Source organism: Candida jiufengensis (genome assembly GCF_024610255.1).
Source record: "Candida jiufengensis strain CBS 10846 chromosome Unknown scaffold1, whole genome shotgun sequence".
Taxonomy (NCBI): domain Eukaryota; kingdom Fungi; phylum Ascomycota; class Pichiomycetes; order Serinales; family Debaryomycetaceae; genus Lodderomyces; species Lodderomyces jiufengensis.
Genome location: NW_026261562.1, coordinates 3,076,016 through 3,099,340, shown reverse-complemented (window position 1 = coordinate 3,099,340; position 23,325 = coordinate 3,076,016). Strand labels below are relative to the sequence as shown.

At 28.5% G+C, this 23,325-nt stretch overlaps 11 protein-coding genes across 11 annotated transcripts; 4 read left to right on the top strand and 7 right to left on the bottom strand. All coding sequences in view use genetic code 12, as the record gives it.

The window, feature by feature from the left end:
- Positions 1-75: 75 nt before the first annotated feature.
- KGF54_005111 (uncharacterized protein) lies at positions 76-2,205 on the bottom strand (the record flags this gene model as incomplete). The annotated part of the gene is made up of 2 exons (XM_051765884.1): positions 76-2,106; positions 2,176-2,205. Coding segments are annotated over 2 exons (2,061 nt in total), but the record flags the coding sequence as incomplete, so codon positions are not given.
- Positions 2,206-2,785: 580 nt separating this feature from the next.
- Positions 2,786-3,760, bottom strand: KGF54_005110 (uncharacterized protein; the record flags this gene model as incomplete). Its single annotated transcript, XM_051765883.1, has 1 exon — positions 2,786-3,760. One exon carries the CDS (start codon positions 3,758-3,760, stop codon positions 2,786-2,788), a length of 975 nt encoding a protein of 324 aa, XP_051619151.1.
- A 1,506-nt stretch (positions 3,761-5,266) lies between these two features.
- Positions 5,267-6,595, bottom strand: KGF54_005109 (uncharacterized protein; the record flags this gene model as incomplete). The annotated part of the gene is made up of 1 exon (XM_051765881.1): positions 5,267-6,595. The coding sequence occupies one exon, from the start codon at positions 6,593-6,595 to the stop codon at positions 5,267-5,269; it is 1,329 nt and encodes a 442-aa protein (XP_051619150.1).
- Positions 6,596-8,799: 2,204 nt separating this feature from the next.
- KGF54_005108 (uncharacterized protein) lies at positions 8,800-9,081 on the bottom strand (the record flags this gene model as incomplete). Its single annotated transcript, XM_051765880.1, has 1 exon — positions 8,800-9,081. The coding sequence occupies one exon, from the start codon at positions 9,079-9,081 to the stop codon at positions 8,800-8,802; it is 282 nt and encodes a 93-aa protein (XP_051619149.1).
- Positions 9,082-11,354: 2,273 nt separating this feature from the next.
- KGF54_005107 (uncharacterized protein) lies at positions 11,355-12,869 on the top strand (the record flags this gene model as incomplete). Its single annotated transcript, XM_051765879.1, has 1 exon — positions 11,355-12,869. One exon carries the CDS (start codon positions 11,355-11,357, stop codon positions 12,867-12,869), a length of 1,515 nt encoding a protein of 504 aa, XP_051619148.1.
- Positions 12,870-12,914: 45 nt separating this feature from the next.
- On the bottom strand, positions 12,915-15,206 carry SMP2 (phosphatidate phosphatase; the record flags this gene model as incomplete). Its single annotated transcript, XM_051765878.1, has 1 exon — positions 12,915-15,206. The coding sequence occupies one exon, from the start codon at positions 15,204-15,206 to the stop codon at positions 12,915-12,917; it is 2,292 nt and encodes a 763-aa protein (XP_051619147.1).
- Positions 15,207-15,544: 338 nt separating this feature from the next.
- Positions 15,545-16,726, bottom strand: KGF54_005105 (uncharacterized protein; the record flags this gene model as incomplete). The annotated part of the gene is made up of 1 exon (XM_051765877.1): positions 15,545-16,726. One exon carries the CDS (start codon positions 16,724-16,726, stop codon positions 15,545-15,547), a length of 1,182 nt encoding a protein of 393 aa, XP_051619146.1.
- A 498-nt stretch (positions 16,727-17,224) lies between these two features.
- On the top strand, positions 17,225-19,363 carry KGF54_005104 (glutamine-dependent NAD(+) synthetase; the record flags this gene model as incomplete). The annotated part of the gene is made up of 1 exon (XM_051765876.1): positions 17,225-19,363. One exon carries the CDS (start codon positions 17,225-17,227, stop codon positions 19,361-19,363), a length of 2,139 nt encoding a protein of 712 aa, XP_051619145.1.
- Positions 19,364-19,396: 33 nt separating this feature from the next.
- PPE1 (carboxylesterase-mitochondrial 37S ribosomal protein YmS2) lies at positions 19,397-20,458 on the bottom strand (the record flags this gene model as incomplete). Its single annotated transcript, XM_051765875.1, has 1 exon — positions 19,397-20,458. One exon carries the CDS (start codon positions 20,456-20,458, stop codon positions 19,397-19,399), a length of 1,062 nt encoding a protein of 353 aa, XP_051619144.1.
- A 122-nt stretch (positions 20,459-20,580) lies between these two features.
- On the top strand, positions 20,581-21,387 carry KGF54_005102 (tRNA(adenine34) deaminase; the record flags this gene model as incomplete). Its single annotated transcript, XM_051765874.1, has 1 exon — positions 20,581-21,387. The coding sequence occupies one exon, from the start codon at positions 20,581-20,583 to the stop codon at positions 21,385-21,387; it is 807 nt and encodes a 268-aa protein (XP_051619143.1).
- Positions 21,388-21,784: 397 nt separating this feature from the next.
- Positions 21,785-23,281, top strand: KGF54_005101 (TFIIH/NER complex subunit; the record flags this gene model as incomplete). Its single annotated transcript, XM_051765873.1, has 1 exon — positions 21,785-23,281. The coding sequence occupies one exon, from the start codon at positions 21,785-21,787 to the stop codon at positions 23,279-23,281; it is 1,497 nt and encodes a 498-aa protein (XP_051619142.1).
- Between the last annotated feature and the right edge of the window lie 44 nt (positions 23,282-23,325).

Below are 23,325 nucleotides of genomic sequence, written 5' to 3'. Positions count from 1 at the left end.
CGTACCGCAACATCCGTACCGCAACATCCGTACCGCAACATCCGTACCGCAACATCCGTACCGCAACATCCGTACCGCAACATCCGTACCAAGACTTTTGATTTTGGTCACTGACAGTTGGTCCTTGTGCCAATAATCATGCGGATTGGTGAAATCCTTAGGGACATTTTGAGGCATTGTCCGTGGAAGTAAATTTAAGCTATATACAGTTGCTTCGACTGCAAAACACCAGTAGTCTATCGGCATTCCTGCCTTTTTCAAAAGGCATCGGGCTGGCTCGGTAATGGTCCTATGAGACCGTTCGGCAGAACCGTTTTGGTGCGAGTTGTGGGGAACCGTAAGATTATAAGCGATTCCTTTTGAATCCAAGAACAGCTTTAAGCTGTCGTTGATAACCTCACCACCATTATCGACTTGAATAGCTTTGACGTGATTACCATGAGCATTTTGATTGTTACAGTTAATGATGAATTGCTTGATTATATCAGCACAATCCGATTTAGCCTTGATTGGCCAAGCGTTAAGGTATCTTGAACCATCATCAATTATTGTTAAAAAATAATTATAACCTCTAGTAGATTCTGGAATTGGACCGCATACATCAATATGAAACTTCTCGCCAACTTTAGACGGCTCTGAAGTACGTTCTTTTGGATAATGCATGATAGATTTGCATGTTTTACATTCCTCGCAATCTGGATCGAACGCGTGTACGCCGGATCGACGTAACTTTTGGGCAATGGTCGTACCAGGGTGACCGAGTCGGGCGTGCATAAGTTTTCTCTCAAGAAGTGATTCATCAACTACAAAAGCGGATTCAACCGCCGGATAAACAGATTTATTGTGTGTATTACTCTTAAATGTAAAAAGATTACCAACTAATGGACAGATTTCATTGAATTCATTATCTTTGAAAACAAAATCTTTGGAAATATAAGCACCATTTGCATCAAAACCGAATGATAAACCATGCCTAGCAGCGCATGGGATTGAAATTAAATTGACCAGACCAGTTGGAGTATATAAAACATCAGTTAATTCATATAATTTACCATTTGGGAAACGTAATTTGACTGAACCAATACCTTCAACCGTTAAAAATGAACCATTAGCTACTCTGATTTGAGCTTGGTGAGGTTTTAAATTTGTGAATGCAGCTTTATCTGAAACTATATGACGTGAAGCTCCAGTGTCAAGATGATAATCCGTTAAAACTTTAAAATCTGTCAAGAATGCTGTAGCATCTTCATAAACAATGGCAGACATAGTTTGAATTTCCTCGTCTTCAGCAGAATTAGCAGTTGGTGTCGGGTTCTTTTTGTTGTTGTTGTTGTTGTTGTTGTTATTGGTGTTGTTATTATTAGACTTTTTCTTACTTTGATTCCTGTTGTTGGTATTATTGTTTGGAGGAGTGGGACAATCTTTAGCAAAATGACCAATTTTGCTACATCTCAGGCACTTATAATCTTGGGCCGAGAAAGCAGTCGCGGTAGTTGCACTTGATGTAGAACCAGCAATTGAAATTTTGGTCGGAATAGTAGCAGAAAGCTCTTCCGCATAATCCATAACCGCTTCAAATGAAAAAGCTAATGTATCATTGTCTCTCTTTTTCTTTTGATGTTGAGTCTCAATGGGAACCCAATGTTGCTCCGGTAAGTTAAGTAATGCAAAAATTCCTCCTAAATCTTGGGTAGGAATATTAATAATAATATTATTAAGTAATGTCTTAAAATTTGAAACAGTAGCATTTGTAGAATGCTTTTTAATTAATTTCGCGCTCTTGACCAAGGTATTGGTCTTGTATAAGGCAACAATAGCGCGGTAGTGGTCTAATCCGTAGACTAATGAGAATTTCTCTCTAATTTCTGGTTCGACAGTGTGAACCACCATTTCTTCAATAAAATGTTCGATCAATGTAAAATATTGATTCGAATAATGGACAGGAACATGTTCTGTAATAATCGCATCGCGGCCTCTAACCAAGTAATCTTGCGTTACTGATTTTGAAAATAAAAATCCGAACTGTTTTTCCCATGTATGAAAATTAAGGTTTCCTTTTAATTTTGATACAGAAGCGTACGTGCTGGAAGCGTGACGGCTCATAACCTGTTGTAAGGTTAGAGTTAGGGACATGATAAACTGTGTGTTTGGGTGCACAGTTTGACCATTGCCTACGATACGATTTGGATTTGGATCAAGATCCATTTGATCACTAGTATTATTCATTTAAAAATACAAAAACTTAAACTTTATTAAAACTCTTTTAAATATAAAAACTATGTATTTAATTAACTCTATTAAATACTCTTAATGTTATGGCAAGACTTTATTTTGTGTGGACTATTTATTTTTTCTCACCAAATATCCATTCGCTGAAATGTTGTGAGTAAAAAAGTTGTATCACTGTTTTATGTTTTTTAGGACATAAAAAAGTGTTGTTTTTTTCATATTTTTTTCCACGTCGAANATCACTGTTTTATGTTTTTTAGGACATAAAAAAGTGTTGTTTTTTTCATATTTTTTTCCACGTCGAGGCTTTAGGTCGAGTTAGGTCGATTTTTCGACCCAAAAAAGTGAAATGGTAGCAGAAAAATTACCTAATCCGGTAATTTTTTCTTTCGCCCTAAATGCTCGACTCATTGTTTGGTCGTCATTTCGACATACATTTTCTATTAGGTCGATCCTTCTCACTGTTCTCGAAAATCAATCACGTGACCAAATTATTATGAATGCTCGACCCAATCATTAAGGCGAGGTCGACCAGAAAATTCGAGAGTAATATTTGTTAGAGAACAAAATTACAACAAGCAGCACCATTTGAATTGTTGTAATCAGCATTAAACCTACCAGTTTTTGCACCAAATCTATATTTAAAAGCTAATAATCTTCTTTCTACATCTGGAATACTTACAAATCTCCTATTTGGTGACACACAATTACGAGCAAGATGACCTAAACCAAAACAATTTGTGCATTGTACTTTGAAAAGGTTACCAACATTAGCAGGATTAACAATCACATCTGAAACATTTGATGAAACAGCGTTAACATTAATAGCAGTTGTACCTTCATCTAATTCTGGATGAACTGTAATAAATCTTTTGATATCTGAAGTATTTAATTTTGGATCATAGCCATCTAAATATTTATCAATACATCTTGATTTTGAAAGATGAAGCCAAATAAAATGAAAAAGAGCTTCTTGTTCTTCTTTTGGTAAAGTATTAACAAATTGCAAATATTCTTTTTCAGTAATAAATTTTGTTTTAAGATTAACAGTTGGATCAGCAAGTTTTTCCCAATATTTAACAACAATTTTAATTTTATCATGAGTATGAAATACACCAAAATCTTTAAGGATTTCTAAATAAATATCTTTACCAATAAAACCAAGTGAACGAATTGGAGAAATAATTGATTCTTTAACAGTTAATGATAACAAAATGTCAAGTTTATTATTATGAATAGCAGGGTATGAATCACTAGCAACCTCATCATCAACAAAAGCCTTAAATTCTGGACTAACACCTTCAGCTAATCTTTTCAAATTATTTTTCCATAACATAAAATTGACCTTTGATTGAAGCTTTAATTCATTTGGAATAACTAAACCAGAAAATATGTTATAATTACCACCTAAGCCTTGAGTCAATTGGCTCATAACCTGTTGAGTTGATTCTCCTGATGAAGTTGTAGTTGTAGTTGATTGAGCAATTGGATTTCTAGTTTGATTGTTTGAGTTATTTGTAGTATCAGACATTATAAATATAAGTCTAAATATATGTTTATTATTATTATTAAACTTTTTAATTAATCTATATAAAATATCTATCTTCAAGGAAAATCTATCTCTATTTATAATCTTTCAAGTCTACTAATCTATCTTAGACTTTTAACTAATATTCAATTTACTCCACACTATCATTTGGAGTTAACTATCTTTCTTTTCTCTTCTCAACTATCTTTAGAAGCTCTAAGAAAATCTATTATTCCTTTCTCTTCTCAACTATCTTTAGAAGCTCTAGGAAATTCTATTATTCTATTTTAATCTCCTGATCTATCTTAAGGAGTCATCTAATTCAATAAATCATTCTATCTTATTCTAATTTAATCTTTTGTATGACCATTAAATATTACCTTATATTAAAACCCCTTTATTATATTAACACCCCTTAACTTATTACACAAATCCATTTAAAACAAACTTAATTAATACAGTTCTAGAACCATCCAGATAAGTCTTGAATTATACCTTACAACAAGTGAAAGCATCGAAAATCCTCCTAATTGCTTTGGTACAACAAGTCTTTGATGACTGATTTTAACTTGTAATTTTGATTGAACAGATTCAATGATTCTTTTTATTATATGTGGTGGGATAGGTTGATGTAAATCCTGATAATAAAGTTTGCTAAATATAAATACATTGATTAATCGAATAATGACAAGTATATTTAAATCTGAAACTGGTATTTCTTGTATCTTTTTTATTAAGCTAAATGTGAAATTGTGCCAAGGATTTATTTGAAATCTGCTTGTTGTCATTGGAATTCCTAAATGATAGTGCGGTGTATCATTATATATATGTTCTGTGTAATGTAGCACTTTTTGAGTTGGAATTGCATTTTTATAGTAGATTTTTGACTTTGTCATATTTAGTTGAAGCCCACTTTCTTGACTAAAAATTTCTATTATTTCTTTAAATTTTATTTGGTCTTCTTTGTTCTTTAATAGAACCAAAATATCATCTGCATACCCTATATATTGAATCCTATGAGAATTTTTATCTGGTTGTAATCCCTCCAACTTATCCAGGAGTTGAACTAGAAGGGTTTCAGCTACGAGGTTAAACAACAAAGGACTTACGTTATTGACTTAAATTATTTGTCTTGAAAATTTTGTTTAAATATTTTTCGACTTCTGTTACTTGGAAATTTTTTCACTAACAAATCTTGTTACTTGGAAATTTGATTTTTTAGCACTACTAACAAATTTTGTTACTTGAAAATTTAACTCGCTACCACTTTGTTACTTGGAAATTTTCTCTCTAATAAATCTTGTTACTTGGAAATTTTTCGCATACAAATTTGTTACTTGGAAATTTGACTCGCTACCACTTTGTTACTTGGAAATTTGATTTTTCTTGCACTACTAACAACAGAAAAAAGAATTCAAAATTTACTAAGTGAATTTACCATACAAAAATTGTCCCGCTACCACCTTGTTACTTGGAAATCAGAATTTTGTTACTTGGAAATTTTCTCTGTTACTTGGAAATTTTCGCACTAACAAAATGTATGGCTGTTACTTGGAAATTTTTATAACACAATAGTATTTGACTTGTAGTATAGTTGTCTTGGTATTTAGTTCTAATAAATTCTCTTAAATTTCTATTTAATTTTAAAGAATTTGCATATTCTAGACTCATGTGGTCGTGAGTATGATGATGGTTAAATTGAACAGTATGTTTATCATGGTTAACAATTATTTTTATTGTGGCATTGCAGTTATCTTTTATTGATGATTTGTATTGTGTTCGTGTTCTCTTTATAGGTTTCAATTGGATTTTTATAGGTTTCAATTGGATTGTTGTTGTTTCGTCAAAGATTGATTCTGTTAAATTATTTAAAATACATGACTCTTCAATATCACCAAAAATAGAAGAACCACTACCACCTTCACCAATTGAATCTGAAATTGAACCACTACCACCTTCACCAATTGAATCTGAAATTGAACTTGAAGTTGAACCACTATCACCTTCACCAATTGAAGCTGAAACTGAACTTGAAGTTGAACCACTACCACCTTCACCAATTGAATCTGAAATTGAACTTGAAGTTGAACCACTACCACCTTCACCAATTGAAGCTGAAACTGAACTTGAAGTTGAACCACTACCACTTTCACCAATTGAAGCTGAAACTGAACTTGAAGTTGAACCACTACCCTTTTGACCAATTGAATCTGAAATTGAACTTGAAGTTGAACCACTACCACCTTCACCAATTGAAGCTGAAGTTGAACCACTACCACCTTCACCAATTGAATCTGAAATTGAACCACTACCACCTTCACCAATTGAATCTGAAATTGAACTTGAAGTTGAACCACTACCCTTTTGACCAATTAAAGCTGAAACTGAACTTGAAGTTGAACCACTACCACCTTCACCAATTGAAGCTGAAACTGAACTTGAGTTTGAATTTGTATTCACATCACCACTTGTATCACCTATATCTGTTGCTAAGACTCCATTATTGAACTCTGAATTAGTGGACATCGAATTAGTGCTTTTGACTGACTTGGAACCACCACTTGCTTTACGATGGCATTTGTAAATCTGATATCCACATTCTGCAAGATGAAAATACTTGGTGGGTGTTTTTAATTCTTCCCTTGAAAGTTCGACACCATCTTTATATTTTTGAATTTTTGATTTCTGTAGAACATAAGTGGAATACATTGATCGTTTTTCTACGAATTTCATGCATTCCTCGTACGAGTTAAACTCATACGTTACGCTATTGCATTCAGGATTTAGTTTTGCATATTCAGGATCCACCAATTCCCTAATGAAACGATGAGGTTGCATATTTGTATTGAATATTGGTAATGAATTGAAGTTTTGAGCTGAATTGTTGTAAGGAAGAGTGAAAAAGAAAAGTTTGAGAAGAAATTTGTTTATAAAACAATTGTTTTGGTTTCGAGAATTGAAAAAAAATAAGACGCGAAAAACTAAAATTATTTGGATCAATTAATCAAAAAATATCCGATAAAGATCCTGTATAAAAGAAAAAAAAGAGACTGTATATAAAACAAGTCCTGTATATTATTACAGGACTGCATGTAAAAAAGTGGTTATTTAGGATCACTCAAAAAATAAATTATTCAGAACCATAGAGAAATATCCATGCTCAATTTATCAATTCAATCTCCTAAGTTAGTATTTTACATAATCGTAGAATCATAATAGATTTGATTGATAGATAATTTAAATTTATAGTGAGCTGAATTAATGTTTTATAAGAAGTAAATCATCAAATTTCATAGGTAATTAAATTTCTAGATGATCAATTTTAAGATGTATAGTAAATTCATCTGAATTTTATTTGTCCTGATGGAGACATGTAAAACACTCATTAAAAATTTAAGTGCGTGAAATATTTGGACATGTAAAACACTCACCAAATTGTAAGTGGGTAAAATTCTTAGACATGTAAAACGCTCATCAAAATGTAAGTGCGTGAAATGTAAAACACTCACTAAATTTGTATGCGTAAAATTCTTGAGACTTATAAAACACTCACTAAAAATTTTTGTGCGTGAAAACTCTCAGTCCTGTATGTAATCCACCTTCAAAATCTTTTTTCTGCTGCTACCAATATATTCCAACTGCCATACAAAATCTGAAAAATTAACTATGGTAACTTATCGATTCAAAAAAAAGTAACTTATCGATTTAAGAGTAACTTATCGATTTTTTCCCTAACAAATTTTCGCGCTTAACTATGAAAAGTAACTTATCGATTGTTTTATTTTTATAGTAGCTGAACTTAATTATATTTTATTTAAAAAAAATTGATAGAAATTAACTCGTATAAGTACTTCAATTCATTAACAGAAACACAGATTGTAAAATTGTCTTGTTACCTTTTATATCAACTGATTACTTGATTTTTTTATCAATAAGATTTACAAATTTTACCTGTTTAGTTTACAGTTAAAACACTCACTAAAAATTTAAGTGCGTGAAATATTTGGACATGTAAAACACTCACCAAATTTGTATGCGTAAAATTCTTGAGACTTATAAAACACTCACTAAAAATTTTTGTGCGTGAAAACTCTCATTCCTGTATGTAGCACATTTTCAAAATCTTTTTTCTGCTGCTCCCAATAAATCCCAACTGCCATACTAAAAGCTGAAAAATTAACTATGGTAACTTATCGATTCAAAAAAAAGTAACTTATCGATTTAAGAGTAACTTATCGATTTTTTCCCTAACAAATTTTCGCGCTTAACTATGAAAAGTAACTTATCGATTGTTCTTATTTTTATAGTAGCTCATTTCGAATGTTTCTGTGATTGAACGAGCTAATTTCCTATATTTTGCTTTAAGTGAACGAAAAATTCCTCTATCCAATGGTTGGGTTAGATGAGATGAGTGAGCTGGGATAAAAACTGGAATAATATTATGATCTTCACATAAATCAATAAAGTCGGGATTGGTGTGACTTCCATGATTATCCATTGTTGTAATTTTGTTCCCTAACAAATATTACTCTCGAATTTTCTGGTCGACCTCGCCTTAATAATTGAGTCGAGCATTTATAATAATTTGGTCACGTGATTGATTTTTAAGAGCAGTGAGAAGGATCGACCTAATAGAAAATATATGTCGAAATGTCGACCAAACAATAAGTCGAGCATTTAGGGCGAAAGAAAAAATTACCGGATTAGGTAATTTTTCTGCTACCATTTCACTTTTTTGGGTCGAAAAATCGACCTAACTCGACCTAAAGCCTCGACGTGGAAAAAAATATGAAAAAAACAACACTTTTTTATGTCCTAAAAAACATAAAACAGTGATACAACTTTTTTACTCACAACAATTCAGCGAATGGATATTTATGCAAGAATAATAGATAGTGCTACACAAACTAAAGTCTTGCTACAACATTGAGAGTATTTAATAGAGTACATTAAATACATAGTTTTTATATAAAAGAGTTTTTTAATAAAGTTTAAGTTTCGTATTTTTAAATGAATAATACTATTGATCAAATGGATATTGATCAACCAAATCGTATCGTAGGCAATGGACAAACTGTGCACCCGAATACACAGTTTATCATGTCCCTAACTCTAACCTTACAACATGCAACATTACCATTGGCCTTTTTTTGACCCTTTTTAATTCTTGCTCTCAATCCGGAGGGACTGCATCCATTTAACTTGGCTATTTGGTTCAAGGAACGTCTTCTGTCACTTTTAAGGAGTTGATCCTTCTTGTATTCTCTATAGGCAAGGTTAACCCTCTCAGTTTTTGACAATTTGGACAATTCTTCTGGTGTCATGGTTGGTTAATTAGTGGTGATGTTTATGAAAACACGTCTTTTTTTTAAATTTTTGAGGTGCGCTAAAAACACCGCGCAAAACAGCACCAGGTCTCTAGTTTTTCTCTTGAGAATTGCGAAAATAATTTAGTATGAAAATGTACTAATTTTTCAACGACAAAATAAGTCAAACTGATTTATCATAAGTACAATATACTTGTGATCATTCAACTTAATAAATTATGTTGTTAACTTGTCAATTTTAATTATATTTATTAAAATCAAATATTGATCAAAAAGTACTTATAAAAACACTTCAATTTATTCATAAAAAAGACAGATTATTAAATTATCTTAACACTTTTTACATCGGCTGATCACTCGATATTCTTATTAATGAAGTTTATCAAATTGGAGCTGTTAGATTTACTTTTTATATTTACTTAATTTTAAATTCTTAAGACATATAAAACACTCACTAAAATTGTAAGTGCGTGAAATAAATTAGATTATAAAAAAATAATGAATATTTATATTTTATAAATGAAAAAGTAGAGATTACAATAATATAAGACTGTTGTTATTTGAATCCGAATTATTTGTAATATTCAACACTATTTATAAAATATTTTTACATATTGTCAACAAATTTGATTGAAATTTTGGAAAAAAAAAATTATTACTAAATATATACTTCAATATTGAAACTTTTAAATCTACAATGTTTATTGTAAATTCTTTTTAAATAAATTTTAAAACTTTCTATGATTTCCATTACATTATGAGCCTTATCATCAAGTAATAAATCTTCGTATTAAAGAAATTTGGCAAAATTATTTAAAATTATAATTTATTGTGAATTATCTTATATCAATTTATTAAATTTTTTTTTTTTTTTCTTAAAATTTGTATCAAAGTATAATGAAAATTATGAACAATCCATTTGAATTATTTTGATATTGAAAAGTAAATATAGTTTTCGAAATTTGTGTGAAAATGTAGAAAAATTTAAAATTTTTTGTAGTAGTAATACTAGTGATTTTACACAACAAATAATTATTCCTTCAACTTCAATAGTAAAAACAAATTTACCGTAATACCTATAATTTTTGATCAAAGAACATGGGCAAACAAAATATACTAATCAAGTATAGATTACATAATATATATAGCTATTTAATACTATTAATATGCTTTCATGAGATCAAATTTAATTATTGAGTATTTAAACAAATAATTTGTAGTAATGAAGTAATTTGTACAAGATATATTAAGTATATGATCAATAATTCTCATCTTTAAAATTCTCCATAATTTAATCTTAATGTCTTAATTAATTCCTTGAAATATTACTAACTATTATTTATAGTAATAATCTAGTTGAAATTAGTTGAATCAATATAGTTAAATTTGATGATTTGAAATTACCAAATTTTAATTTCATATATTATATGGTTTTTGATAATTTAACAAAACTTGTTATGATGAAATCAATGAATCCTCTGATTTACATTTTAAATCAATGAGTATCAATTTGTAATAAAATAGTCATTATTTAGCTTCTTTAGGATATTTTAATGAATAACTTTCAAGTTTTTAAAACCATCAATTAATTATTAAAGAGATAAAATTCAAAAAAATTATTATTGAAATTTTATTTAAAAACCATTAAACAAAAAATTCAAATATTATTTATAAATTACAGAACAGCTTTTAATTTTATTAACTTGTGTATCTAAACCAGCTAAGGCTATTAAAAAGTTCATTTTATTTAATTATCAAATCGTCAACTTATGATCTATAAACAAATATCAAAATTTATAAACTTAACCCTAAATCAAAATATAAACTTATTAAAATAATCTCAAGAGAAGAACCTAAAAAATTAAAGATGTTCTTAGCAACAAAATTATTATAGGGTTGAAAATCTCTCTAAACCAACGAAATATGAAAAGAAAGTTAGGTAGTAGATTTCAGTTAAAAAGTACAGTAATTAAGAAAATTTGTAGCCTATTATATTACGTTATTGAATTTTGAAAATTGAGCTACTTATTTTTAATTTCTGTATTCAAACATAGAGTCAATTAATTTACATTATGTAAACAAAATGAAAAGTTAAAACTAACTACCCAAAAATTTGTAATTGAAATATACTTTAATCAATATAGTTAGTTATGAAGTAATCAAAAAATCAAATTTTATTTAATTTTGCAACCAATCTAATTTTAAAACGAGCACCAAAAAAATTTAAAAAAATTTTGAAATTATGATATTTATAAATCAAATCAAACTTAATGATAACACTACGGAGAAATTTATTCAAAGGAAAACTAAAAACGCCACCATCACCATCACCATCACCAGCACATTATGAGTATTCTATAACTCCAAATACTTATACATTCAAAGTTCCATCTTTTAAAAGACCATTAAATCCAATACAATTAATATATCAAAAAGCAGTAAACTTCCCATTTGAAACTTCCATTGATGAAACATATAAATCATATCCTCACATAACATCAAAACAACTACTAAATAAAAAAACAAGACCAAAAGGAGTTATTATGACAACATCTGATTTCATTGAAGATCTGTTATATAATAAAAATTATGGATATTTTATGAAAGAAGTTGAAATTTATCATTCAAAACCTTTTAATTATAATCAAGTTGAAGATATAGATGAATTTATTGGTGAATGGAGTAAATCATATTCAAAATATTCTAAATCATCACAATTATGGCATACACCAACAGAATTATTTAATCCATATTATGGTGAAAGTTTAGCAAGATATATTTTATTAAATTATAAACTTAATGGGAATTATCCTTATGAAGATTTAATCATTTATGAAATGGGAGGTGGTAATGGTACATTAATGTGTAATATCCTAAGTTATATCAAGAAACATGAACCTGAAATATACACCAAAACTCAATATAAAATTATAGAAATTTCAAATCAATTAGCAGCAAAACAAAAGGAATCATATACAAAAAAATTAAAAGAAGAAGGATTAGATTCAAATATATTAACAATATACAATAAATCAATTTTTGATTGGGATCAAATTGTAGAAGAACCATGTTTTTTCATAGCACTTGAAGTATTTGATAATTTTGCACATGATATGATAGCTTATGATATAAATAGTGGTGAACCATTAGAAGGTAAAGTCTTGATAGATAAAAAGGGAGATTTTTATCAATTTTTCACTCCAGAATTAAGTGATTATTCAAATGCATATTTACAACTACGAGAGAATTCTAAATTTTCAATACTTGATCAACAAAAGACATTTAACGGGAAATTGGAAACCTTCAGAAGTCTTTTTGGATCAACTCACCCTTTATTAGAATCAACAACCAAACTTAAGATAAAGAATCTGATTTTACCATTTAATGATGATTTGACTCCACCAGAATTTATTCCAACAAGATTAATTAAATTTTTCAATATATTAAAACATAAATTTCCAAATCATTCATTAATCAGTTCAGATTTTCATACATTACCAAACACAATTAAAGGATTTAATGCACCTGTTGTGCAAACAGTACTAAATAAAGAAACTATAGATGTTTCTACATATATGGTACATCAAGGATATTTTGATATAATGTTTGCAACAGATTTTGAAATGGCTAATGAATTATATACAAAAATAACAGGTAAAATATCAAAAATTAATACTCATAAAGAATTTTTAGAACAATGGGCAGATGTTGATGCAACAACTACAAAATATGGAGAGAATCCAATGTTAGATTTTTATAGAAATGTTAGTTTTTTAACAAGTTAAATATTTTTAATAATCTATGCAAAATTAGTCATTAAATTTCATTTTTTATATTTTTAAATTTTCAAAATCACTAGCCTTTATGAGGTTAGAATCTGTTGTTATTTTATCATTATCTACTCCTAAATTTTCTGTAACTGCACCTTCATTTTCTAAATCTTGATCTATATCATCTTCTTCATCATAATCTTCTTCGTCATAATCATCATCGTCTTCGTCTTCTTCTTCATCATCGTAATCATCATCATCTTCTTCAACTTCTTCTTCTTCGTCGTCTGTATAATCATCATCTTCATCTTCGTCATATTCTTCTTCCTCTTCTTCCTCTTCTTCTTCTTCTTCATTATTCTTTTTCTTATTAAACAGCATAAAGCTTTTAAGTGGTGATGCAAATGACGCAGATATAGGTCTTTCAAAAGTAGAAGCTCTCGATCTTTTTTGTCTTTGTATTAATTCTGGATTATCAGTATGATCTTTCTTTTTTTGTTCATAATGCAGTAATTTATCATTTCCTTTCACTTTTTTTGTAGTCATATCTTCTTCTTCTAAATCACTTAAATCATCAAAATTTAAACTTGTTTTCCAATAATTCACATCATTATATTTTTCATCTGCTTTATAATCTTCAACAAAATTTCTTGGTGAACCTGGAGTGGGTCCAGGAGATCCAGGTGGCAGATAATGTGAATTTATTGATCTTGCGTCAAATTCATTTATTTCATGATTTTGCATATATTCCGACCATTGAGCATTATTCCAATATGATGATATAGAATTTACTTCTTTTATTGGTGGGAAAAAATGATCAACTAATTCTCCAATATGTAAATAAGATGATTTATAACCTGCCAATTCTAACAACTCCATATGAACTTCACCATTTGGATTTATTGTGAAAATACGATGACTTGGTATATGAACTGATCTATAACTTATGGCATCAGTAATTCTATTTCCAAAACCTGCATAAAATGGAGTTTGTTCATTTTCTTCTTCTTCTTTTTCATTTTCTAAATCAATTTTATCAAAAAATAAATTTCTTAAATCTGAAAGACATGCCATTTTGAAAACTTCTGGTTTTTTCAATACAACTTCTCGTCTTAGTGCAGCAAATGTTCTATCAGGACTTAATATTACTGGACCTTTTGGTAATGTTAATCCATCTTGATTTACTCCTTCTAAATATTGTCTGGTTGAATCTGCTTGTCCAACAGATCTTGCAGTTAAATATACTATATGATAACCATTTTGATTTATTTCTTGAAATAAATTTGCAACACCAGGATGAGTCCAATCTCTACCTATTAAATTTAGTACATGACCCAATGCATCTGATTTAGTAATTGTACCATCTATATCCGATATTACTATTGGAGCAGTTGATTTCCAAAGGTATAAACTAGCAGTAACTTGTGATGTACCTTCACTTGATTTAAATTTTAAAGTATTTAATCCATAATTTAAATTCATATTTTGTAATTGTTCTGAACTTAATCTTAATGTTTTAAAATAAATTTTATCATCTTGAATCGAAGATGTTCTTGATATTGTTCCTGATGCAGTTGTAGTTGATGTTGCTATAGTTGATGCACTTACTAAATCATCTTCAGTATCAATACCTTCTACATCAGATATATTTGAAATTCTTATATTTCCATTTTCATCTTTTGTTATAATTTGATCCCAAGCTTTTACTGAATTTTCACCATGAGGATAATCACCTTCAATTTCTTGTAAAAATATTTTTTTAAATAAATCTTCTGAATTATCAATATTTTTTTGAGAATTTGGTTTATAACCATCCATATCAACTAACATATCTCCATTCATATCAATTTTTGTTGGTATATTTAATTTTTTAGTAATTTTCCTAACATTTTCCATTGCTAATTTTGCTTTTTGTGAAGGAGAAGGACTTTTTGGACTTGGTATATTACTTAATTTACTTTTTTCATTTAAATCAAATTCATCTGGTTCTTGATCACTACCAGAAGCTGCATAACTACTTGGTGAAGATACAGGTGATATTACTGGTGAAGTTAATACACTATTTGATAATTCATGATTTATATCATTAACTTCAAAAACAAAATGAGCTTCACCCCCTTCACCTAATTTCATTGGTAAATTAGTTTTAACATCATTAACATATAAATCTATTTTTTTTTGTGAAGGTTTTATTATTTGAAATAAACCAAATCTAATATGCCATGGTGAAGTATGTAGTGATCCATCAGGATGTTCAATAACTATAACATCAATTGCTCCAGATAATGTTGCTGGATTTAATGAATTCCATTGATTGTATACATAATCCCCCACTTTACCCACGTACTGCATTGTTGGTAAATTATTTGGTAATTTGTTGCTAAAGTCTAGTGGAGTATAAATATACAATTGAAATGAATATTAATATGAAACAAAATTAATACTTCGGATATAAAGAAATAAAAGAGAGAGATCAAATACCCCTACAAAAATTGAACTACCAAATGTATCTTCATAATTCTTAATACAAGAGATATTGACAGATTTAATCTTTATCAAAGTTATAGAATTACATACTTTTAGAACTATAATATAGCTTTATATTTTGTAAAGATATTGAGAAAATGAAATTTATTTATATTATTTAATATTATTATTACAAGAACTAAAACAACAACAACTTCCAATTTTTATTTTACAGTTATTGGATCAATTGAACTTGCAATATTACATTGATGCATTAATCTTCTTTCATCTTTACCATCATTACCTAAACCTTTAAATTCTCCAGTAACTGAATGCCAAACACCACGATTGAAAAATAATACTAAATCACCTTGTTTCCAAGAATGAGCTAAAACATTTTCTGGTGAAATTGCAGGTCTCATTAATTTATGAACTTTTTCTCTTGATTCTTTTAAATCATAAGTTTTACCATTATTAGTATTATGTAATTTATATAAACAACAACCATGTACTTGTAAATGATGTTCTTTTGTTGTTGGATTTGTCCAAACCATTGGTAATTTTTTAACTTTCAGTTCTTCCCACTCTGGTAATTCATTAAAATCCATTTCTTTACCTTCAGAAACCATTGTTAAACCATCTGATGTTGCTCTTGCTGGTGATATAAAAATATATGGATGAGGAGCATATTCAACTGTAGTATTTAATACAAATTGTTTATCTTCTTCACTTAATTTTTTAAAAGCTTGAGCACCACTAATAAAACATGTAGCACCTTGAGTTAATTTTAATTCACTACCATCATCTTCATATTTTATAGTTTGATATTGAGTTGAAGGTGGAACTTTTATACCTAATAATGTTGTAACCATTGGTGGTGATAAATCATATAAAGCACTATCAATATGCCATCTATAAAATCTAGTTTGTTTATCTTCTTTAATTTGTTTTTCAGTTAATGGAGTATGATGGAAAGTAGTATGAGAAGGATGAGTTAAATTTATTGCTTCACCATTTTCATTACCATCTTCATCAGCCTCAAATTTACCTTGACCTAATATTTGAACTTGAGGTTGAGATTTAACAGAACAACCATCTTTTCTTAAAACTGATTTATCATGTCTAAATTCTTTACCATGACCATAATTTGCACCTTCTTGATTATTTTCTTTTGGTTCAGGAATTGATGGATCAAATCTTTTTGTTAATATATATTGAGATTTTGGTAATAAATTAGTTTGATTTGGTATAATAACAACTAAATTAGTTTCAACAGCTTCTTTTAAAATTTTAAAATCTTCATCATTTAAATAAGCAGGATCATTATTACAATAAGATGGTAAAGTAATTGAAGCACCAAATGGAGTATCTTGTAATTTATCAACAACAATAGAATCTTTATGCATTTTTTAAGTGATATTATTAATTATTGATTAAGTTCTTAGATGATATTGAAAGAATTGAAATTTATTTAAACAAATTATTCAGATCTTTTCTTCCCATTATATAGTCTATATCTCTAAGATATAATGTATCTTTTGTTTTAATTAAATTTAATTGATAAGAGAAAAGATAATTTTTGCGGAGTTGAACTTTTTAAATTTGAATTTCTTCCAACGGAACAAATAAATCTATAATTGAGTTTTCGTTTTATTCCATTATCATTATTGTCAACAGCTTTATCAATCTTGGTTCAATTAATTGATGAATCAATTGAAAATCTAATTACAAAAATATTAAATATCATTTTATAATAATGAGATTATTAACTAATTTTATGTAATTATAATATTATATATCAATTCTTCATTCTTTGTTATTTGAGTCAATTAAAAAGAGAAAAATGATCTAGAAAAAATAAAGCGGTTATTGAAATGTACTTTTATTAAACAACATCTTAAAAAATGGGTCATTATGTTACTGTTGCAACTTGTAATTTAAATCAATGGGCATTAGATTTTGAAGGTAATAGAGATAGAATCCTCAAGAGTATTATTGAGTCTAAAAAACAAGGTGCAAAATTAAGAGTTGGTCCTGAATTAGAAATTTGTGGTTATGGATGTTTAGATCATTTTGCAGAAAATGATTTATATCAACATAGTTGGGAAATTTATGGAGAAATTATATCAAATCCTATAACTCATGATATTTTATTAGATATTGGTATACCAATAATTCATAAATCAATTAAATATAATTGTAGAATTATATCATATAATGGTAAAATTTTATTAATTAGACCAAAATTATTTTTAGCAAATGATGGTAATTATAGAGAAATGAGATATTTTACTCCTTGGAATAGACCAAAATATTATGAAGATCATAATTTACCAAGACATATTACAAAAATTACTGGTCAACAAAAAGTTATATTTGGTGATTGTATTATAGAAACTCCTGAGACAAGATTAGGTTGTGAAACTTGTGAAGAATTGTTTACTCCTCAATCTCCTCATATTGCAATGAGTTTAGATGGGGTTGAAATTTTTACAAATTCAAGTGGTTCACATCATGAATTAAGAAAATTAAATACAAGAATTAAATTAATTACTGAAGCAACTAAAAAATGTGGTGGTGTTTATTTATATGCAAATCAAAAAGGTTGTGATGGTGATAGATTATATTATGATGGTTGTGCATTAATTGTTGTAAATGGTGAAGTATTAGCTCAAGCTTCTCAATTTTCTTTAAATGATGTTGAAGTTATTAGTGCAACTATAGATTTAGATGATGTACGTTCATATAGAAATCAAAAATCTTCAGGTTTACAAGCTGTTGATCAAAAGGAAACTTATAAAGCAATTTTTACTGATGTTGAATTATCACCAACTGAAAATATTTATGATCCAACTATTGCACCAACAAAACCAAGAAAATTAAAATATCATTCACCAGAAGAAGAAATTGCTTATGGTCCTGCCTGTTGGTTATGGGATTATTTAAGAAGATCTAAATGTGGTGGTTATTTCTTACCATTAAGTGGTGGTATTGATTCTTGTGCAACTGCTGTTATAGTTCATTCAATGTGTAGATTAGTTGCTGAATCAAAAGAAGAACAAGTGTTAAAAGATATAAGAGCTTTGACTCATGATCCGGATTTCAAACCAAATACACCACAAGAAATTGCTCAAAAAATTTTCTATACTTCATTTATGGGTACAGAAAATTCATCATCTGAAACTAGATCAAGAGCTAAAATTTTAGCAGATAAAATTGGTTCTTATCATGTTGATTTAAATATGGATAATTTAGTAAGTGCAGTTATATCATTATTTCAAGTAGCTACTGGTAAAAAACCTGTTTTTAAAATATTTGGAGGTTCACAAACTGAAAATTTAGCATTACAAAACATTCAAGCAAGATTAAGAATGGTTTTAAGTTATTTATTTGCTCAATTATTACCATGGACAAGAGGTAAAACTGTCCCAGGTCTTTTGGTTTTAGGAAGTGCTAATGTTGATGAATGTCTTCGAGGTTATTTAACAAAATATGATTGTTCTTCAGCAGATATAAACCCAATTGGTGGAATTTCTAAAACCGACTTAAAAAGATTTATTTCTTGGGCTGAAATCCATTTTGAATTACCTATATTACATGAATTTATTACTGCTACACCAACTGCAGAATTAGAACCAATTACAAAAGATTATGTTCAAAGTGATGAAATTGATATGGGTATGACATATGATGAATTATCAAGATTTGGTACGTTAAGAAAAGTAGATAAATGTGGTCCTTTAGCTATGTTTATAAAATTATATCATGAATGGTCTCAACCACCTTACAATTTAACTGCAGAACAAGTTGCAGAGAAAGTTAAAAGATTTTGGTTCTTTTATGCTATAAATAGACATAAAATGACTACTATGACACCAGCTTATCATGCTGAACAATATTCACCTGATGATAATAGATTTGATTTAAGACCATTTTTAATTAATCCAAGATTCCCATTTGCAAGTAAAAAAATCGATGAAATGGTTGAAAAAATTAATGAGAGACAAAAAGAAATCGATGAAAGTAATAAAAGTGTTGAATAGAAATTTTACAGACTTTTAGTTAATAATGTATATTTATGAATTAATTTTACCACCCCATTTGGGTTTAAATCCTAGATCCTCTTTCATATATTTTTCAGGAGCAATTGTCTTTTTAATGAAATCATTTATACATATAGCAACTTGTTTTGGTAAATCTTCATGAACAAAATGACCACTTTTTTGATTGTTGTTAAAAACGACCAACTGATATTTACCTTGCATTTGACCAATTATCAATTCTTTATCTAAGGTTTCATGAGCGGATAATATTAATAATTTTGCTCCTTTAAAATCTAGAAAATTCTTGGATAAACCATGAAACCAAGTATTCCAATAATTTTGAGTATTTTTCAAGTCAGTTTTCCAAGAAAGGTCCTTTAGGTTTAACAAATCTGGTACACTTATTTCCGCAGAAGTTTCATTAAATAATAAAAAATTCATATGCCATTGTATAGCAGCTGATAATGATGGAAATGTTTTCGGTATTTTCTCTATGAACTGAGGCATAACAACAAGTGATGATACTGCTGTTTCTTCGACTATATCTAGTAAAATCAATCCTTGAATTATTCTATTCGGATACTTTTTGACATAATCTGCAAAAACGGCTCCTCCTAAAGAATGACCTAGCAAAAATAATGAAGAAGGATTATGTTTTTTAGTAAACTCTTGTAATATGAAATGTACATCTTCAACTAAAGTATTTAATGAATAATCACCATCGTAAAATGATTCACCATGCCCTCTCATATCAAATAAGAAAATACCAAAATCTATATTTTTACTTAATTCAGCAAATGTCATCGATGAAGATCCAGCTCCATGTAGACATACCAATACTGGACCCTGATCTTTTGCAGGTTTATAATAGCATTTAAAAAATTTATTTGTATCTCCATAAGTTGAAGTCTCAAAACTTGATCTAGCTTTTTGATATTTATTTAGTATTTCTTGATCTAGAATATCATCTTCCTTATTACTATTACTTATTTCCAGTAAATTTGTATTGCTTGGTTCTTCCGATAACAGTGAAAGTCCTAAACTTGCTTCTTTCTGTTTAACTCTTTTCAAAAATGATTTATGTAAATCAGACATATTAATATTATATAATATAAAACATATCGAAATTAACTTGAGAATATACCAAGTACAAAAATATAATTTATATTCATTACACTAGAAATATGAAACAAAAATTTATTTCACTATAATTATTTATGAATGACTTAACAAATCATTTTAAATTTATGGCAATTGCCTTATTTGTTGGTTATAAAGCTTTGCAAAATAATGAAACACCTGTATCATGTATAGTAGTGAAAGGAGATCAAGTTTTAAGTATTGGATATAATTATACAAATATATCATTAAATGGTACAAGACATGCAGAATTTTTAGCATTAGAAAAATTGAAAGGAATAAACTACAACGAATTATCATTATATGTTACAGTTGAACCTTGTATAATGTGTGCATCATATTTAAGACAATTAGGAATTGGTAAAGTTATTTATGGATGTGGAAATGATAGATTTGGAGGAAATGGAACTATACTTTCAATTCATAAAGATATTAATTTACCTAATAAAACTTATCATAGTATTGGAGGAATATGTAGGACTGAAGCAATACAATTATTAAGAAATTTTTATATTCAAGAAAATGAAGCAGCTCCAAATCCTAAAATTAAGAAAAATACAAATTTAGAAGAAAAAGATTACCCACAAAATTCATTTAATTTAACAAAGGAAGAATTTATAGAATTTTATGGAATTGAAAGATTAAAAATTTTCGATGAATTTTTGGAAATAACTCCGGTTATGGGGGAAGGTTATTATATTAAAGATTTGATCCACAAAGAAGAATTGAAGCAGATACCATATCTTGAAGAGGAGTTGGGGATTATTGATGATGATGAGATAAATGAGTTTAATTCTTTATTTTATGAAATTGGAGATAAAGGTGAAGTGAATATTACAAGAAAAATTGATAAATTCTCACATAAAAAGAGAAGAATCAGTTGAATAATGAGAATAATAGCATAAATCGATCTCAGTACATACTAGTTTGTGGCTACGATTTTTATCATCAATTGTATCATTGATAAAGATTATAAAATGCTGTACCCAACACTGTCTGAGAATGGACCCACCTGGTTTACACATGTTTTAGATTTGTAGCCAGCGTATCAAGAAAGTGATTTGATTTAGTTAGATCAAATTCTACACTTCATGTAAAACTCTTAGTTTTCAATTCTGAATAGCTTTATACTTTGAAACTAGTATCAGATAATAAAATGAGATATATAACACAAAATTAAATATACATAAAATATAAATTTATTTAAATACTTTACCTTTTTATTCTTTAAAGATCCAATTTCTACCAAAATTATATTACTTCTCCATTTAGTTATATGATATGGATGATTCTGATGAAGAGTTCTTGTCTGGTTCAAATTCACCATCGTCAAGGCTATCATCTGTTGTTCCAGAATCACTTCCAAAAGATGGTGTATCAGCAAGAACAAGATCAAGAGGAGGTAAAAATGGTGAAATAAGTGATTTAAAAGGTGCAAATGGTTATGCATGGGAAGATGAATATCAAAGATCTTGGGATATTGTTAAAGATGATGAATCTGGTAGTGGGTCATTTGAAGCAATGGTTCAAACAATTATAGAAAATAGGAAAAAGAAAATTATGAAAAATCCAAGTACACCATTTCAAAGAGGTATAATAAGAACTTTAGTAATAGCAATTGATGGATCACTAGCGATGGCTGAAAAAGATTTACGACCTACAAGACTTTCATTAACTTTAAATTATTTACAAGAATTTGTTGTTGAATTTTTCGATCAAAATCCAATATCACAATTAGGTATAGTATTAATGAGAAATGGTGTAGCAAATTTAGTTAGTGAAGTAAGCGGACTGCCTCAATATCATATCGATAAATTACGACAACTCAAAGCAAGACAACACAATAAATTTGAACCAAAGGGAGATCCTTCTTTACAAAATACTTTGGAAATGGCAAGATCTTTATTAAAATTCAATTTTGGTACCACTTCTAATAATACAAAAAATTCCAAAGAAATATTAATAATATTTGGATCATTATTTACAAGTGATCCTGGAGATATTCATAAAACAATTGATAGTTTAGTAAAAGATGATATAAAAGTAAGTGTCATTGGACTTTCTGCTCAAGTAGCCATTTGTCAGGAAATGGTCAATAAAACTAATCATGAACCAAGAAATACTACATCAAAACACTATGGAATTATAATGAATGAATCACATTTCAAGGAATTATTAATGGATTGTGTAACACCACTACCGTTAACAGAAAATGAGGAAAAAATTGAAGAATCAAAAGGTGTACCAATTATAAAAATGGGATTTCCTTCAAAACTACAACCAACATTAACTTCAAGTATTGGAAACACAGAATTTACTGTGGAGTTTCCTCAACTCAATGCTTCTCATCCAACTCAAGGGTCTGATGAATCAAGAGACGTTGTTGAAATAAATTCTAATATACCACAATCATCATCTTCAATAATTGGTTATCAATGTCCACAATGTAAAAGTAAAGTTTGTAATTTACCTACAATTTGTCCAGTATGTGGTCTTATGCTTATACTATCAACTCATTTAGCTAGATCTTATCATCATTTAGTGCCCTTGGCCCCATATAAAGAAGTTCCTGTAAGTCCTATTTATGATAGTGAATATTGTTTTGGTTGTCAATTAAAATTTCCCAAGGGAGTTAAAGTAGGTACTCATAAGGGGACTATTGAATCAATGACAAGTTCAAGATATCAATGTATAAAATGTAAACAAGATTTTTGTATAAATTGTGATGTTTTTGTACATGAAACACTTCATAATTGTCCTGGATGTGAAAATAATTAATCACAACATGTAAAAATTTTAATTTATTTAATTTATTTATTTAG